This window comes from Corvus cornix, chromosome 1, assembly GCF_000738735.6.
Source record: "Corvus cornix cornix isolate S_Up_H32 chromosome 1, ASM73873v5, whole genome shotgun sequence".
Classification (NCBI taxonomy): domain Eukaryota; kingdom Metazoa; phylum Chordata; class Aves; order Passeriformes; family Corvidae; genus Corvus; species Corvus cornix.
Window position 1 is genome coordinate 90933572 of NC_046332.1, and position 17802 is coordinate 90951373.

The 17802-nt window shown below is 39.6% G+C and overlaps 1 protein-coding gene across 3 annotated transcripts in view; it reads right to left on the bottom strand.

Annotated features, from left to right (window-relative positions):
- Positions 1-1734: 1734 nt before the first annotated feature.
- The window catches only part of EDAR (ectodysplasin A receptor), a 70919-nt gene continuing 54851 nt past the window's right edge, over positions 1735-17802 (bottom strand). For 2 of the 3 annotated variants that reach the window (XM_010394297.3, XM_019283056.3), the window contains exons 6-12: positions 9498-9584; positions 8253-8381; positions 8090-8164; positions 7713-7785; positions 6820-6979; positions 3928-3988; positions 1735-2575 (exon numbers count right to left, since the gene is read on the bottom strand). In XM_010394297.3, the coding sequence (XP_010392599.1) occupies positions 2256-2575; positions 3928-3988; positions 6820-6979; positions 7713-7785; positions 8090-8164; positions 8253-8381; positions 9498-9584 (905 nt within the window). In that variant the 3' untranslated portion in view covers positions 1735-2255. The remainder of the gene's footprint in view (positions 2576-3927; positions 3989-6819; positions 6980-7712; positions 7786-8089; positions 8165-8252; positions 8382-9497; positions 9585-17802) is intronic. The other variant, XM_010394298.4, reaches the window with a different exon arrangement.

A 17802-nucleotide genomic window follows, 5' to 3' on the forward strand; every position in this document is an offset into this window, starting at 1 on the left:
CTTTTTTTTTTTTTTAATTCTAGTAGCAATAGTAAAAACTGCAAATTCATGGTCTTGAAAATCATGTTGAAGATTGCTGAGCTGTAAGCAGATCTAGAAATCTTATCAAAGCCTGTTGAAATCTGTATGAATTTGTCATTGATTTCAAGACAGCAAGAATTTCACCCCTAAATTCAACATCAATCATCTAGTTAAATTTCAAATAAATGCGACTTGCTGCATCATTGAAACAAGAGTTAAAGTCTTACCAAATTTGGCATATGCAGATTAATGAAGAGTGTGTTATGATGTGAAAGAAAGGGTAGAAAAAGAATAATGAGAGGGATAGGTTTCATGTTGCAGTATGCACTTTCCCTGATATACAAATCAAGTGCTGAAAAGATACTAAATATAGATGTTAAAGAGTGATGCTAAATGTTTTGCACAATTATGATACTATCATAGATAAAACCTAGTTAATAAGTGATGGAATACTAGTTGTTAAATTCTGGGTAATAATTAATATTTTTAATTGCATTTTGGAATTTATGAAGTATTGCTCTGTAATTGGCATCTCTTAGTTTAGTGTTTGCACTTAGTGAAATTAATCTTCACTATTTTAGCGATGAATTAGGCAAATAGGTTTGGTGACAGACACTGACTTGTGGTCTGAATGAGTTTTAGATAAATTTTAACTATGAAAGTCAGACATTAGTTAAAAGAAAAACAAATTAGATCAATTTTTGTACTTCACAAACTCACAATAATGCTTTACCTTCCAGATGAGTTTGATGTCACTGGTGGATTCTGTGCTCATGGTCTAGGCTTACAAGAGTATATCGCATTAAGAAACACTTTTTCCTCTGCATTTCAAGTGTCTCTAAAGAAATCTACTCTTTTTACTCTTTGTGTCACATGTGCACCACTGCTGTCTGAAATTCCTCTGGTTAGAATATAATTTGATATATAGATGTCACTATTGGAAAAGTATATTTTTAATGGTAATGAACAATCTGGTTTTGGTTTTGATTTTTTTCTTAACAGTAAAGAAAAGAAGATTTTGCTCTCAACTTGCAAGGAGTAACTGCCCACTTTAACTGCCCACTTGCCAACCAGCTTGTCCTCAGCAAGCCAGCAGTTTGAATTTATAGTTTCTGAAATATCAGTATGGACCAAGAGTGCATTTGTATGTATTATGTAGATTGTTTTGAAGCACTTCAATCTGTAAATTGTGTTGACTCTTTTTTCGTGTAGCATAGTTAGTCAATCTGAGGACTGTTCATATACACCTATGCACATAATGCACATACTCCTAGATACAACAAACCCATAACAAGGTAGGAAATGAAACTGGTTGGAGAGGATAGAAATGTACGTGCCTAATGTGTATTAATTGATACTGTGGCTGTGGTACTGCTTCTGGCTGTAACTGTTAAACTGATGCCTTAGGTTTTACCTTTTATATTTCTCAAATCCTGTACTAGCTAGTGTGTAACTCTGAAGTTTCTTGTGGCCTGTTGGCTGCTGTTCTCTCATGCTGGTTAGACATAACAAACCTCTCTAGGTTTGCTCTTCAAGGACACCAGGCCCCAAAATGTGTAAACTAAAGCCACTAAAGGGGGGGGGGAAACCTGGGGTAATTACATCATTAACTGAGGTTATAATTGGAGAATTAACCCTGATATGCAAATGGACCAAACTTATAAAAGTGTGAAGAACCCGTGACCCAGGGTCCATCTTGGGTGCAGCCTTTTGACTGCCCAGGGTGTACCATTGGAAGGCCCTTCAAATAAATACCTACTATTATTCTCTTATTCTTGTCTAGTCTCTGGTTTAGGTGGGCCACCACAATGCATCAACACCATTGAACCACTGAATGAAGCCCTAAGAGACAGGAATATTTTCAGAGAGCTATTCAATTCCTTTCCTGAAGGCCAGGCAGGAAGGTCGATACCAGCAGGGTTATTTGCCCTTCTACTCATGCACAGATCACTAAAGGGATATTTGTGTGTCCACTTACTATCAGTAACTGTTTAACATGAGCATTTTGTTTAATGATATGTTTCATGCCAAGCTTCTTGGGAGATTTCTGCTCTTGTTTTGGTAGATGCGTAACTTCACTTTCAGAAGTCAAAGAGAAGAGCTTCCCCTTGGTTATCGTGAACAATTAGGTAGAAGAAGCATCCACGGTCTTTAGTCCAAAGTCTTTGATGCAGTGCTTACTGGAATCACACTTCTTTGGGCTGATGTGGAAGTGCAGGGCCCAGACAGGCATGTCAGGATGTTCCTGCTGGGTCAGGAGCCGGCATTGCTTGTGCCCACTCCAGAATGTCTGCACACAAGGATTCAACAGCATCCAATCGCTCGATTTGCACCAGTTTGGTGAGCAGTTCTGGGATGCTGTAGCCTGCTGTGCTGATGCGGTCAAACAGCTGCATGCCATCTGTCATCCCGCCAATCTCATCCCTCTTCAGCCCAAAGCTCTCGGCCAGGTGGCGCCACGTTTTCACGATGGCTTTCTCTGTGTTGTAGGTCGAGCTGAGCATTCGGCTGGTCTTCTCCAGGCAGTCAAATGGCAGCTCCGTAGGGCTCAGACCTGCAAAGGGAGGGATGGCTTTTCAGGTGGCTCTGGGTACAAGTCTTGACATTTATTTAAGTACAACAGATTACACTGTTAGCAGTGAATACAGCTAAAATCTTAAGTGATAGCTCATGATAGGTCTGTCTAGCCCCAAAGTTATTCCTTTATATTACCTAATTAATTCTTCATTAGGATATCATAATTAGGGTAAAAAGTTGCCTGGAAAAGAAGTAATAGATGGGTTGTATGAATGCCCGTGGCTCTGCCCATTGCTTCAACAATTTACTAGCTGTTAGAAAAAGTATATTGCAACTGTGTCCCTAGTGAGCAGCCCCATTAATACACCTCTGCACACCAGTCTCAGTGTCTGAGCTCCAGAGACAGCTTTGACCCTTCCCTGAGACTGTCACAAGCAGCTGCTGAAACACATCTGTAATTGAAAGTTGCCCTTGTAGAAAAGTGAGAAATGAGGTGAAGCAATGATGCCAGACGCAAATATAAAGTCCCTGCAAGTGCTTAGCTGTCATTACTATCATGAATCTCTAGGGAGGATTTAACATTCATCCTGTGGGGAAAAGGCTATTTTCTCCTGGACGTATTTTCTATGTATTCATGGTCAGAAAACAGAGGAGAGAATCAGCTACAGCATTTTTCCCAAACAAGTCTTTTGCTTTCTGTAGTTTTCTTACTCAACAGCAGTAATCTGATGGGAGACAGAGCTGCCTGAATTACAGAATAATCATACACAAAGTGTGTGTGTGTGGTGTGGGAGGTAAATACAGTCACATCTCCTGTTCTGCAGGGAACTTAATTCGTGTCTCTTCTGCTAAAACACTTCAGGTAGTCAAGTGCTAAACAGGTTCAAAACCCTTATAGCCTGGAAACTCCACATGTTGTGAGATACGGGACAGAATTTAGAGAAGAAGAGTAGGTTGAGACTTGTCTTACCCTCAATCCTGACCCTCCCCAAATCCGACTTTCATATTTAGAACTATTTTTTATCTATTATCTAAAGAAATAAGTCCAACAGGTTTCCTCTAGATGGGGAATGCAAAACTGCTTCTTTGCATCTTGGCCTGTTTGTGTGTCCCAACACAGCCCATCACAACTCTTCCTGCTCTCCATGGGAAGGAAGCTCACGCACGTGCCCGGAGAGAAGCCATGGTGTGCTTCAGCCCAAGCCCAGCCTGGACAGCTCTGGGGTCACGGCACCACAGGGTTCCTGGCAAGTGAATACAAATCTGCCTACGGTGTCTTCTGTGGTTTGGGATTATTTTCCATAGATAGTCAGCGGGCCTTCTTATTTTATAGCAAATGCTTGTGATCTAATTTCATGCTGTTAGCATAGGTGCAAATTGTACACTCACCTTCTGCAACGTCACATACGTTAGCATACACGTCAAGTATCTTTTTCCTTCGACTTTGAATCTAAACGAAAAGAGTTTTATTTCATTAATTTTTCAGTTACAAGATTAAACAATTAGAAGACAGCAGTGGAAAGTCTGTGGGACATCTCCATTTTATGAGGTTTTCATATACTGTCCTTAAGGGTCCCTTTTGAAGACTCAAAGAAAATGACACAGCAATTATTCCATGAAACATAAACATATTTATGATTTCACTTGCCACTGCTAGAGTCTTTCATTCCAACTTCTAGACTTTTTTTGGGAGCAAGTACTTTTCTGCTCCAAGTGTTTGTATGTTTTATTTCTCTTTCAGACTGACGCAAACTCCTGAGAATGAGGACAAATCTGGTACCATGTATGCGAAATTAATGTAGGGTTGTCCAGGTAAACTAGGTCAGGACTGGATACAGGGAATTAAATTCAAACTGAAATTGCCTTCTTCTGATAATCTAAGAGGACTGAAGAGGAGGGGCTCTTCCTTTCTGTCTCTTGACATAGACCTGCTTAGTGCCTTACTAATTAACTGAAATATTTTACAGATAGATTTAAAAAAATAAACCAGTGAATTTTTGGAGAGAAGAAAGCTGGGAGTCCCAGGGAATCTAGTCATTTTTGACAAAAAAGAAACAGGACTGAAAACCTGACATTTTTCAAGCTAAAAATGGACATTTTAATATAGTTTCATTTAGCAAAATATTCTCAAGTTTTGGCTTTGGATTCAATGTGGAGTGAAAATAAATGTCAAAATGTCATGAGCTCTCAGGGACTGAAATTTTCTTCTCTGTGACAGCTCTCATTAGGACTGAGCTTTCTGAAAAGCTGTCTTTTCGATAGGACTCTAGCATTATCTCCACAAATTTGTCACTTTTCACTGCAAAGGAGGCTTGAATAAAAGCTCTGCTTTCAGTATTTTGTTTTGTGGAAAGATTTTCCTCATTTTATTTGGGCTGTAAAGGGCAAGGCACATCAATGACGTGGATTAATGGACTTGCAGCTGGAGAGCACAAAGTGGCTGGTCCACCTGAGGCGTGCCTGGCAGGCACAGTGCGAGTGCCTTGTCCGCAGGGCAACACAATGCAGACACTGAGTGTTGCTCACATCTTCCTCATGTAATTTACATGTGCTGAGTCAGTCACGTTGCTATTTTAGGCTTGGATTACCTGTTTTAGAACCTTGAAAACAGGAAATTTTCTTTTAATAGGGTTTATTAAAACTTCTCCTAAGAAAACTGTTGGATGCTTATTTTCATTCTCCCCTCACTTTTAGAAGAGAGAAGAAGGTTAAGTAATTCCATGAAGAATTATGCAAGATGCTCTTTTTACCAGAGGCAGAAGATGGGAGATTTTTAAACCTTAAGCTGAAAGCAAACAGGAAATATTTAGCCTGATGATCGTCTCTGTGGCAGCTCATTGCAAATGGGTTTTGTTATAACTAGGAAGAAGAAGGCTTGGTTAATAGCAAGCCTCTAATTTTCTTTATCCTTGTCTAACTGCTCTGAATACTCTCTCCTGTGCTATTAATGCTACTTAATTCCCAATCTGAAGAAAATTACTGCTTTTCTAGCTTCTGGCAACTGGCTTAATTGTGACATCTTAGGTATGGAGTGGAGAATCTTGATGCAATCTGCGCCTTCATTGAAAAGTCTGTCTTCAGCCTTGTCAGCTGTCTTTAGTCCATGAGGAAGTGTGTTAGAACAGGTCTGGAAGAAATAGTTCATGCTTAAGGTGCACTTATGGGCTATCTATCTAAATGACTCTGGAGAATGTATCTATAATCCATGATCTTTCTAAGGTAACCTGTTCCTTATTAAATATTCGGATTTCATGACGGCCCTAGATGTATTATCCTATTTCAAGCCAGTGCTTGCAAAAGTATCATCAAGTTGGATATTTAGAGAGACCTCAAAAACCTGAACTTTAAAATGTGAGTATTGGAGTAGTAAGTTATTTTCAGATGGTCATAAATGTCTACAACTACAAAACTGTTTAACTTGCATTGAGACATTGTGTCTGATCTCAGCTGAAGAGTGGTGTGTTTCAGAAAGTTTGAGCGGATCCATCCCAACAATTCAAAACATGCAAACATGAAAAGATGCATTTTCAAACCTATTTTTTTCTTAAACAATATCTGATGTTTGATATTAATGATGTGATTTTGACCTAGATATTGCCATTTTAAAATAAATTTGAAATACTGAAAAAATCTTAGCAGACACCTTCTTTTTAAGGATAATTTGATGTTAACACAAACTAAAAGTTTGTGGCCTTAACTGTGCCTTAAAATACTCCAAGTTAGACAAAAAGCCCTGAGCATTACATGCTCAGCAGGAAGAAGCAAAGGCCTTCCACAGCAAAACAGTGGATTACAGAGTCCTTCAGAGCACAGGAATGACCTTCAAGCCATGTGTATGTTTTTCAAAATTCCACATGGAAACCAAGCACAACACCGGATATTACTGAGAAGTCTGTGCCATGGAAATACCGATGCAGCTGGGTCAAGGTACTCAGATGCTCTGCTGTCAGCTGAATCCTGCCATGCTGATACATTGTTTTACTGTCTTAGCATTAGCTATAACAGGGGATTGCTGTTATTTGGGGTTTTTCTTTCTTTAAACTGTAAATATAACACTCAAAAAAGCAAAGTAATTAGTCTTGTAGAAAATTTGATTTTCATCCCTGAACATTCTACATGTCATTATGCAAAGAGATTCTATAAGAAATTTGTCTGGAGAAGCTCTTGTACATCAATCTGATCTACACTACAATGCATTTTGGGGGGTGATAGCTTATATATTTTTTTCTTAAAAAAAAGTAAAAAAATGGTCTCAATTTTTAAATCTCAAGGTAGCCTTACCCCAGTTGATTTATTGCTTGTAGAAGATTTATCTCTGGCCAAATGCACTAAAGATAACAAGCATCTCTCTGGAGTCCCTTGCTTGTCAACTGCAGCTTCTTCATCACTATCCATACTCCGGCTTAAAAGTCGTTCATTCTCAGAAGATGCATCATTTTCACTGTAAAATGAAGGATATGGTTATCTTAGTGAAGCCTCTCGAGCTGACTCCAGCCATCTCCGTTTCGCTATCCAAGAGTAATTGAATAGAATTGTCTTCCATTTTTTAAAATGCCTTTCCTCCGAAATCCTGTGAGTGTAACAGCCTTCACCAGCGCAGGGTGTATGTGCAATGCCCACCAGGTCACACAGTCACAGGTAGCTTGCAAGAATCTTTTCAGAGAGGGATTTTCCAGCTGAGGACAGTGTTTAGCTCACCTTAATCATGTTACCCAGGCAGGTTTGGCTACTGGGCAGAGACAAGATGAGGAAAACTACCACAACCTGCCATCCAGATGATGCTACGAACAAGGGGTTTCCTTAAGGCCTGTAGCAGCTATTTTTACTCTTCCTGCCTAGAAAGGGAAGAGGAACCTCACTAAGGCCATGTGAGTGAGAGCTGCACGCAGATCCCAGAAATTAGCCTCTCAAAAGAGTAGATGGAATCCCAAGAGCGGATGAATTGGTCACAGAGAGAATGGGGAGGACACAGGTGTCTCTTCATGATATCTGTTATCATCTCTTAGAAACCAGAGGGGGAAAAGCCTACTAAGGCACCTGGTCTTTGCCCTGCTGCAGCAACTTGCCAGCACACCCATCGAATTAGTTCATGTGTTCCACTGTACCAGGATGAATGATGACCATGTGCCTTCCCCATTTCAGTGAAACTAGCAATATACTTATCTTTTACCCACCTTTTGGCAGCCTTAGCTGGAGTAGCTGTAAGTTTTTCAAACTCTTCTTTCTCAGAGAATATCACAACATTATCTGTAGAACAACAATTAGAGAAGTTTAAATTGGCAATAAGTTTCCAAACCAGTGCTTTGTGTCAGGAGCTAGCTCTGCTGGCAACCTTGCTGACAAAATAAATCTCTCTGCTGTATTTTTAGTTGCTATCAGAGGATTAAGTGACATTCTGGAAGTATAAAAAACTGTTATAGACCATTCTTTAGTAAACTGATACGGGTTTTATACACTCCAAAGGAGAAATTGTAATTAAGAGAAATGTATTAAGAGTATTTAAGCCCAGTGTTGTCTTGGATAGAAAAAGCAAAACTAAACCAACTTGTACCTTGTACTTCTTTCTTCTCTTCTTGTGTGTTAGCCTGAGCTTCGACATTTTTTACTGAGTGGCTCTTGCAACAGGCTAGAATATACAAATATAACTCTAATTATTCTCAGAAGCTTTCTAAAAAGAGCATTTGCAACTAAAATTTCACCTGCTGAACAATTACCTTGAGCAGATGGTTTTGTTTTTACAATGTAAAACATGATAATGAGGACAATGGCGATGGCCATTATGAAGATGGTAGACATGGCAATTATAAGAGCTGTAGCCAGATGTCCTTGTCCTGAAAGATCTGCTGGAATAAAAAAAAAAATAAAGGAGCAACTCTTAGGATCAGAGAATAGTTAACAGTTTGCAGTCTGCTCTACACATAGTTTGCATAATCTTTTAGTTGATCTGAGTCTTGGTTACTTGTTAAGCATTGAAATCTTAGTGTTGCATCTCAAAGGCAAGTTAATTAAAATTTTTTCAAAATTTTGATATATATGCATAAACCATTCATTAAAAATGTTTGATGGTATGATCCATCAGATACAAAGATGCAGGAAGTTGTATTTTAATATGGGAAGCTTTACATAAGCAAGAGTAGAAGTTTTGTAGCACTGCATTCTGGGAATCAGCATTGACAAGACAAAACCCAGTAAATATACAAAGAGAGTAAGAGCTAAAATGACTGTTGATAACTGTGGCTGCCTCAAAAGCTCTAAGTTAAAAGGGGGACACTGCACACACAGAATAATGGATGTTTTTCTAACAGATACTTAAAAAGCAGCATGACTAGAAGGTGGATTTAAAATAAACTATATGAAAAGATATTCAGAAAGAAAACTTAGATGCAAAAGGCTAGAATTGAAAAGCCATGAAAGGATGCAGAAAATCACAGATATGCTGAAAGGCATGAAAACTTCAATTTTTCTGAAAACATGATCCCAACAGTCGTGTTTTCAGACAGTACCAAGACCAGCATTGTCAGTACCTCATTAATTGCACCTTTCCCGTTTTGTCTTCTCAGGTTCAAAAATTTTAAAAGCCTCCTAATCATGCTGGAGAGCTGCTTATGTTAGCTCAATAAGAGACTGACCATATTTGTGCATGAAGTTGTTTTCACCATTCTAAGCTAAGCTTTGCTGAGACAGAGTGCTATTTCTGTAGAGCTACAAATAATGAGCTAAATTTATTGCTGGCATCACTGAGTACGGCTCAAATACTTTTTATGTTCAGCTGACTGAAACAGCAGTGTTGATTAACTGAGGAACAAAAATGAGTTCTGAATTATTTCTAATAGCAGTTTTAGAAATCTGGAAATGGTGACAATGGAAAGTGCAACAGATACTTTCAGTTTGGTTGCACTTTGTTGATGCCCTTTTCAAAACAAGGAGCTGCTAAATGAACCCTGTGAGTGCATTCTTACCTTTGTGAGCATGCTGGTAAGGCGAGAAAGTGCTTGTGCCAGAGGTACTTGGGAAAATGGCTGAAATGCCAGAGTTAGCGCCTGCACCTGGAATATAAACAGAAACACCATAAAATTCCATGGTTACTTTGTCCAGTCAAAGGGATAGGTTGGCTCAAGGAAAGAGAGCCTCTACTTGTCTTGGTTGTATTCCCATTTATTAGCAAAGGACCCATGAACTGCTCGCTCTTTGAAATGTCACTAATCCCAAAAGGTGCTCCTGGTACACTGGAAGTAGGGTTACAGACCATGTTTTTGCATACTGTCCAGAAGGAGTGGAGTCAAACTCCTGAACAGATATGAACTCAGAAGAAAAAGCCAACTGCTACACATAGATTCCCATGTTATGGATCTGTCCTGGGTAACCGAAGGTTTTCCAGGATCCAGTTGACAACTCAAACTGCTTACAACCCACTCTTCAGTATTTGCAACTGCAGACTGAGACTTAGCTGGTAGATTCATCAAACTAGTGCTTCTCACAAGCATCCTTCACTAGCAGCATCACTGTGAAACTGGGATGGTATGCACACCCTCATGACACCACAGGAAAACATAGGGACAAATAATGGTGTTGATTGCTTTTCTGTTCCATGGAGCTGTACTGTCATAAAAGGGAATATTAGCATTTCCTGTAATGTAACTGGGCAGTATGTTTCTTATGATTTCCTGTTAGTCCAAATCTATATTCTGGGGAGAAGGAAAATTCACTGAAACAGTAAATGAAGAAGTTATAGGAAAACTTCATCCTTTCAGAAGGGTGAGATTGTCCAGTAGGGGTTTCCAGTTCTAAATTCTACAGTCAAGGTTAATCTTTCAGTTAGTGTCATGCACCAAGTTTTCAAAGCATTAAACCAATTCATAAAATAACATATTTTGACAATAGCAAACAATACCACGTATTATTTGGAATAAAGCTATTGATGGGAATGCTTTTATATAGGAGGGTGTTTGCATAGTATTCCAAAACAGAACAAAAATATTAGGGTTGGGAATAAATGTTATCTTCATCCTCAAATGAATTTAATGCCATTGGTAAGCATGTAATGCAAACAGCTTCTATCAACAGACACGGAAAAACATTTTCTGTCTTGGAGGAGGTATGAAATTCCTCCTGCTTTGTATTAGCTGTCTGTGGAAAAAGTCCAGTGATAATTAAATTCAGCAGAGCTAAAGGCAAAAAGCTGTCCCAGTCGTCTGGTAAGGTGTGCACAGCACATGGCTCCACAAGGTGGTTGGGCAAGTAGAGTAGGTGAGAGCTCACTGTGCCATTCTTTTGACCAAGTAAATATTCAAAGAAATCAAATCACCAGGTAAACATGACAAGAAATCAAGTGGTCTGGAATGGTTCTGTGGTGAAGAACAAAGCAATATGCACATTCTCCAAATGAAGAGAAATGTTTTTTAAAAAAGAAAAAAAGTACTGTCTAAAATAAAACCTGTCAGCATCTTGCAAATGAGAAATGTACATTTAAAGAGGTTACAAAGTATGAGTTGCAGATGTCTCCTAAAGAAATTTTCTTTAACAATCACAAAACCTCTTTCAAACGTCATTCATTTGAAGGAAATGGATTAACTCATTATAATTGGTATGTTTTCAAACTGAATAAGGATTTCCATAAGGTTTTAAATATAGTAATTTATTAGTTCAGATGCTTTTTGTATTTTGCAAATGAAGGCTAGATTACATAAGTCTTGCATCTGGTCCTTTCTCTGTGACAGATTTCCTTCTAAGAAGAATTAGTTATGAGCTCCAGAAACTTCAATGCAGTAGTAGGCTCTCTAGGGATCAGTAAATGAAGCTGTCATCTGCAGGTAGTGGACATTAAAGACAGGTACAGAATAAAAATGTGTAAAATTTTCAGCAATTCTTCCTGAAACTGAAGTGAATTATCCTTGGTCACGACCTCTGTGTTTACACATTGTGGCTGGACAACAGAGGAAATTTAGCAAATGGCCAGTGGTGTAGCCTGATGCTTTCCTTCATGTTCATGCACAGCCACCAGGCTTACGCCTATTCTTGCAGCCCCCCTGGCAAATCCAATTGCAGCCAATTGGAATTCTGCGCGCTCCTTGCAAGCTGCAACAAGTCAACAATAGCTTCTCTGACACTGCCTCTCAGTGCACACAGGCAAGCTGTGCTGCTTTGTCTGCCTGGAGTTTAGCTAACAAGCTTCAGCTCATCTCCTCTGCAAGTGAGTTTTAGGAAACTCGCCTCTGTTTTCCATCACTTGAAGCATGAAGTCATTGAAGTATTTCTGCCTAATAATCTTTCAGTTGGCTGGTATTGTTAACCTCGTGTTTTTCGCCCATCTGTGAAAGGAAGTAGAGCCTTTCCAAGTGGGAAGTCAGGCAGCAGGAAGTAGCACAGGAAGGATAAGGAGGAAAGTCACCACTCCTCATTCAGCATCATTGCCACACTTCACCCAGCTCTACACCAGGGCAGGGCGCATTGCCCACACCATGCACACGTGTGGACACACCCCCCCCCTCTTCTGTGCACACCAGTGAGAGCCTCCAGCCCCAGAGCCTGTGTGCAGAGTGTGCTTTGCACAGGAACGGAGCCACCTCCTTTGTTCTGTAGTGCTGGCATGGCAAAATCAAGGCTGGTGCTAGAATGTGGTGGCCTTTTACATATGCCTGGGTGGGAGTTAGTCATTACACATATTTTAAGTCTGCTGTCAAATTTAATAATTTGGCATATCCATTATGAGCCAAGATTTTTCTTTAGATGTGGCTTAGAAGAAAGTGCCAATTCATGCACCTGCACTACAAGAGGAACCAAACTGCCAGCTTCTGTGGAATTTCAGTTTATACCACTTTTGTATGAGCAAAAAGAAACAACTCATAGCTGCTGCTTTTTCCCAGTCAGCACCAAACCGTGACTGCAATGCCAGTTGTTCCTGTGCACATCCAGTTTTGCATCCCAATCACATTATTAATTCTGCTTCCAATATAGATGGCACATCATCTAAAAAGACTTAGATATAGCTCAGGCAGAGACATCCTAAGGTGTTATAGCACAACATATGGAAACAACTCTATTTTTTAAACAAAGACCGATGGCTATAAAATAGCTGTGCAAAAGAGTGGTTTATATTCTTAGACACCTGTATGTAATACTGTAGGAATGTGATAAAGAAATTAGGAAAGAAGTTTATCACTGGTGGTTGGTAAATTTTTGCATTTTAAATGGTTTTTTGCAAGAAAACTGTGATTTAGTTGTAACTTTCTTGGAGTCTAAATAGAGTTTCAATAAAAAACTGCTCCATACTTGTTGTTTAAAAGAACAATTGAATCTGTATTCACATTTGAATGTTTGGGGATTTTAACTCAAAAGATAGCTTTAACTTAAATTGCCATCCAGATGCCTTTTGTCCTTTCAGGAAACAAATGCTGGGCAATGAAATACTTTTTTCTTGTTTCAATGAAGCTTTCTGCTTTATGTAACAGACTATTACAGTTGTTCTTGTATCTTGAAACAGAACTTACAATAAGAAGTGACGAACAAAACTACCAGATTTGTGAGAGGAGCAGGGGGAGAGCACAAGGAAAGGAGGTTTTACCACCATGCCCCCTTGCAAGTGTTTGTGAGTGAATAAAATCTGGTGCAGTAGGAGACCATATGTGCCCCTGACATATGTTGCTGTGGGTATCAACTTACTGGTCCATTCAAAGGACTGCTGCTCACAGACAGCAAGAGATTTTTTTTGAGTCTATTTAATACTTAATAACATGTTATAAAAATCTCCAAAATGTGTGCACAACAGACTATCAGAGTGATCATAAAATAAGACGCATTTTAAAAAATTGTTGTCTATATATTAATCTCTTTCTTGTTCTTGAGTGCAGCTTGCTTTCTCCTGATGCATCCCTCCTCTCCCAGACATAGTCCAGCTATGAATGGCACAGACAAGCTGCAAGTGCCATCATTGAGACTCTTTTATGGGCTGAAGTAGGATAAAGCACACATGCAAATAAGTAACTATCAGCCTGAAATATGAGATGAAAAATAGATTATACTGAGTTGAAATTCAATAAAAATAGGCAGCTGATGGCTGACAAAGTTAAAATTGGATTTTAACTAAACCTAGTTACAAATAAAGACCTAGATATGTAGAAAGCAGAGGTCAGAACTTTTAAATAATGTAAATCTGTATTCAGGTATTTACATGAAATATTTGCCTTCAAACTTAAGGAAACAACACTTCAAATGGAATGCCTGTGCTCTTGCAAAGTCATGGAAGCTAAAGCAGCTGTCAAAGCCAGCCTTTTTTCTGAGGTGCCTACATATGACTTCAGTAACCAAACATAAACCAACTCTGAAAATATGGCAAATCACTGATAACAGAACATATCCTAGGCAATGGAGGATTGCCTGAGTGACCTTTATTTTATGGAATATTATAAGTTACTCTGATATTTTCTGGAGCCACAGATAGATACTTCAGTTAGTGTAGGTAGTTATTACACCAGGAAGAGCATGAAGTAAATTAATTTCTGAGAATTAAACTTTTAAAAATGAGGGAAGTTCCCCCAGACTTTTGTTTTCAATCTGGTCAATCTCTCTGTAAGTAACCACATCACATAAAAGGAAGTATTTTCTTGCTGCTGTGCTCTCTGTAATTCTATAACTATTTTATTTCTCTCTCCTTTTATTTTGCCAGGGCAGGGAAGTGATGATGCTTATAGGCCACATGGCCTTAGTATGACAATTTATTTGCGTCTGTTGAAGCTTTGTGTAGGACTCACTAGGAGCTGTAATTATTGCACAGCACTGGAAAGTCATAGACAAGAACTCCATGAACTAAGCCTCTGTCCAGGAATTCAGTGTGATCACCACTTTCTCTTGCAACATGAAGGAGATAATTGCTATTTAAACTTTGCTATCATGACTTCAGAGTATCGTAAGGAAGAGAACAGACCTGCCTTGAGCCAGTCTCTCATTTCCCTGGTGTCCTGGTGGCCAGACTGTTGGTACAAGGCTGCAGCTCTGCAGGTTTTTCAGCTCCTGAGCTTGGTCAGAGCAATCCTGCAGAGACCTGCAGTGTCTCCCACGGGCGGGTGGTGCTCCCTGTGGCAGATGCAGCTCCAGCACCAGTGAAAACATCAAAGCCATTGGAGTGGTTTTACTGGGAAGAATTGCACCGGGACCACATACCCTCCTGAGGGATACCTGAGCTCAGCTTTCCCAGCAGCTGAAGACAGCAAAGCCCACATTTTCTTCTCAGATCCCTCCCCATCAAGGCTGATGGCTGAAGCTGGCCAATTTTATCCTAAGGTTAGGTTCCTTTCCTAATATGGACAAATCCTTAGGGGATGAGAATCAGGCCGTACCACCAGTGAATAATAAAGCACGACCTTCAACATTTCTCCAAGTACACATGTGAAGAGGAAATGGGTGTTCAGAGATCAAACAACTCAAAAAAAAGAAAAAAAGTTTGTTAGTTCCAGATAACAAGCCTATTCGTTTGTAGGCATAATTTGAAACAGAAGGGGAAAAAAAGTCCTGATGTTGTTTGTATTACAAAAGGACAAAACTGGAAAGGAATAGAAATTAGTGATATTACAAAGAATGGAGAGTTAAAGTAAAAATCTCTGAAAGAACTATTTTAACTAATACAGTGGTTTTGGCATTAGGCTTGTGTTAAGCCCTTCAACTGAGGAGGCTGAGCTCTGAGTCTTCAGTATGGGTATGGATGTGCCCCCCTGATTACAGCTCGTCACACGAAGCCATCGTCAGTCAATTTTTCCATCTCATCTGTTTAATTCTTTTTGAAGGTCTAATGATACAATAATAAAAATCCTCTTTCTATTTCTAGATGTCATTTGCTCTCTGGTATTTAAAAAGTAGCCTGACCACATATGTTTTCTTTTATTGATATTATTCTTCTTTTTGTTTTTTAATTTTCCCAAGCTATCATTGGTAGGTGTGAGACGTAAAAACTTACACAAGTTGGTTATTGTATCTGGTTTTATATATAAAACCAGCAAAAAATATGAAATAAAATAAAATAATGAAGTAAAATAATGAAGTATTTTATGCCCATACACACTTATGAATATATACAGTAGATTAACAAGAAAACCCTCAATCAGTTGCTGAAGTTCTCTAGACCAATATACTGTGAGTGGAAAAGGATTTGCATATTTGATGTAACTGTGTAAATTCAACTTCAGAGTAAGTGTTCCTGAAGCTATTGTAGGGGGGTTGATTTTGTTTTTCTCCAACATTTTTGAACCGGAGGAGCAAATATCAAAGTTTGAAGAGAAAGAGAGAGTTAATATACATAAACTAATTGAGAGTTTCAGCTGCTAAAAGACAAAATCTCTTCCAGCAGTAACTGTACCTCTCTGCCAGAGAAACTCCATATATGGCTAAATCTTCTGTCTTTTGCATATACTTTTACAATGGATAAAAGAAAAAGAACGAAAACACCCGACATTGTCAGAGGCCTGAAGTGACTCCAGTTCCAGAGGTGTTGACAGAAAACCCAGCACCATTAATTGTGGGAAGCCACATCTTAGAGTGATTTGGTGTTCATTACCTTAATGCTTTGATTTACATGGAAAACCTGCCTCCCCTCCCGTTTGCAGTGCTGTTATTTATCACAGAGGTATCATATCCCCATTTAGTGTCAGCAAGGGGCATTGATGGCTCATGAGTGCCTCAAGCACAGCAGAAGTTCTCAGCCTTTGGCATTTCTCATCATGCTCCTCTGTGCTCAGCAGGGAGGCTCCTGCACAGGAGACTCGAGGGAGCTGCGTGCTGAGAGGCCAGAAATCTTAGACAGCTGTTTCACAGTGCACAAGGTAGGACAAACTTCAGTCTTTATGGTGAAGTTTACCTTTTTCACAGTAAGCAAAAGCTTTCCTGCTACACAGCACACATTGTTATGCTCATGTATGCACAGCCCTTTCCCTGTGAGTCCCACTGCCTACAAGCTGCCACTGAAGCCTGTTAATCCTCCCAGGCTGCAGAACTGTTGCTCCCATCCTTCAGACCAGTGAGATTTTCAACACCATAAACTGGTGACATGTTTGGCTCAATTAAACCTCCGACCTCTGTGAAGCATCTCCCTTTCCTCCCCCTCTTTTCCATGCTATTTTGTGCTATTTATGTCTCAAGTCCTTTGAGAGGGAAAAATATCCCAACAAGGTGACACAGGCCCATCAAGAAATTTCTTTCTCACTTCAAGTCCTTTTTACTCTAATATTTCCAGATGCCTGGGCATGGGGTGTTCATCTTGTGTCCTTGGCCATTCAAGTTTTATTGACTGCATATGAGCTGAAAAATATTTTCTTACCCTTTGATCAAACCCAAATACTTTTCTGCCAGATAAAACGTGTCATCAGACAAATTCCCTGAGCAAGTTTCCATGCAGGGGCACATACCCCTGGACTTGACCATCTGTAACACGTAGTCCAGGCACTTCCCCAGCAAGGAATGTTTCCAGCTAACGAGAGCACCACTGTTCTCGCATCCTGCCTCAGCCCTAATGAGGGCCTGAAACAGGATTTATCTGGCCTCACTTTTCTGTCTAGAGTTATAAACCCAGAGCTTGTCATCCCGAGCTTCCTATTTTTAAGTAATTTGCCATTCTCATTTCCTTGTTACGTGCTGGATCACCTTTCTTCAGTGGTGTGATGTACGCAGGAGAGTTTGAAAAACAGGAGCACTGGGGGAGAGGCAACACTGCAGTGTAGGGTTTAGGCTCCTGAATGCTGTTCATTGCTATTCTGAAGTCTCAACAAAGGAACAGAAGATTCCTGGGGCCATTTGGAGTTTTCATACTGGGATCTCCATCCAGTTAATAAGCCAGTTAATAAGCAGAAGTTGTTCTACACAAAGGAACCATTCCTACCAAAATGCTGGTATTATCCTTCATGTGACAGAAACTGCATCCTCATGTTAAGGTTATGTGCCTGGAGAGCATCACTTAGATGAGCTTGGAATTTGCAAACCTCGAAAAATTCCACAGTTATGCAACACTGACATATCACCTCGTCTTTGCTCTGACTGGTATAATCTGACAACAGTGAAATGTGTGAAAAAGATCATCTGCTAATACCAGATTTTACACTGCCTTCCACAGCAACAGGGAGCTTTTCAAGGGGCTCGTGCAGCAAGGCTGATTTTCCATCTGGAGTACAAATTAATGCCTATGAATTGGGGCACTGCCATTCCAAATGGGGTGCAGATATTTAGATATCCTAAACCAAATTACCTGAGCTTAGTGGTTTGAGGGACTTGGATTTTAAGACATTT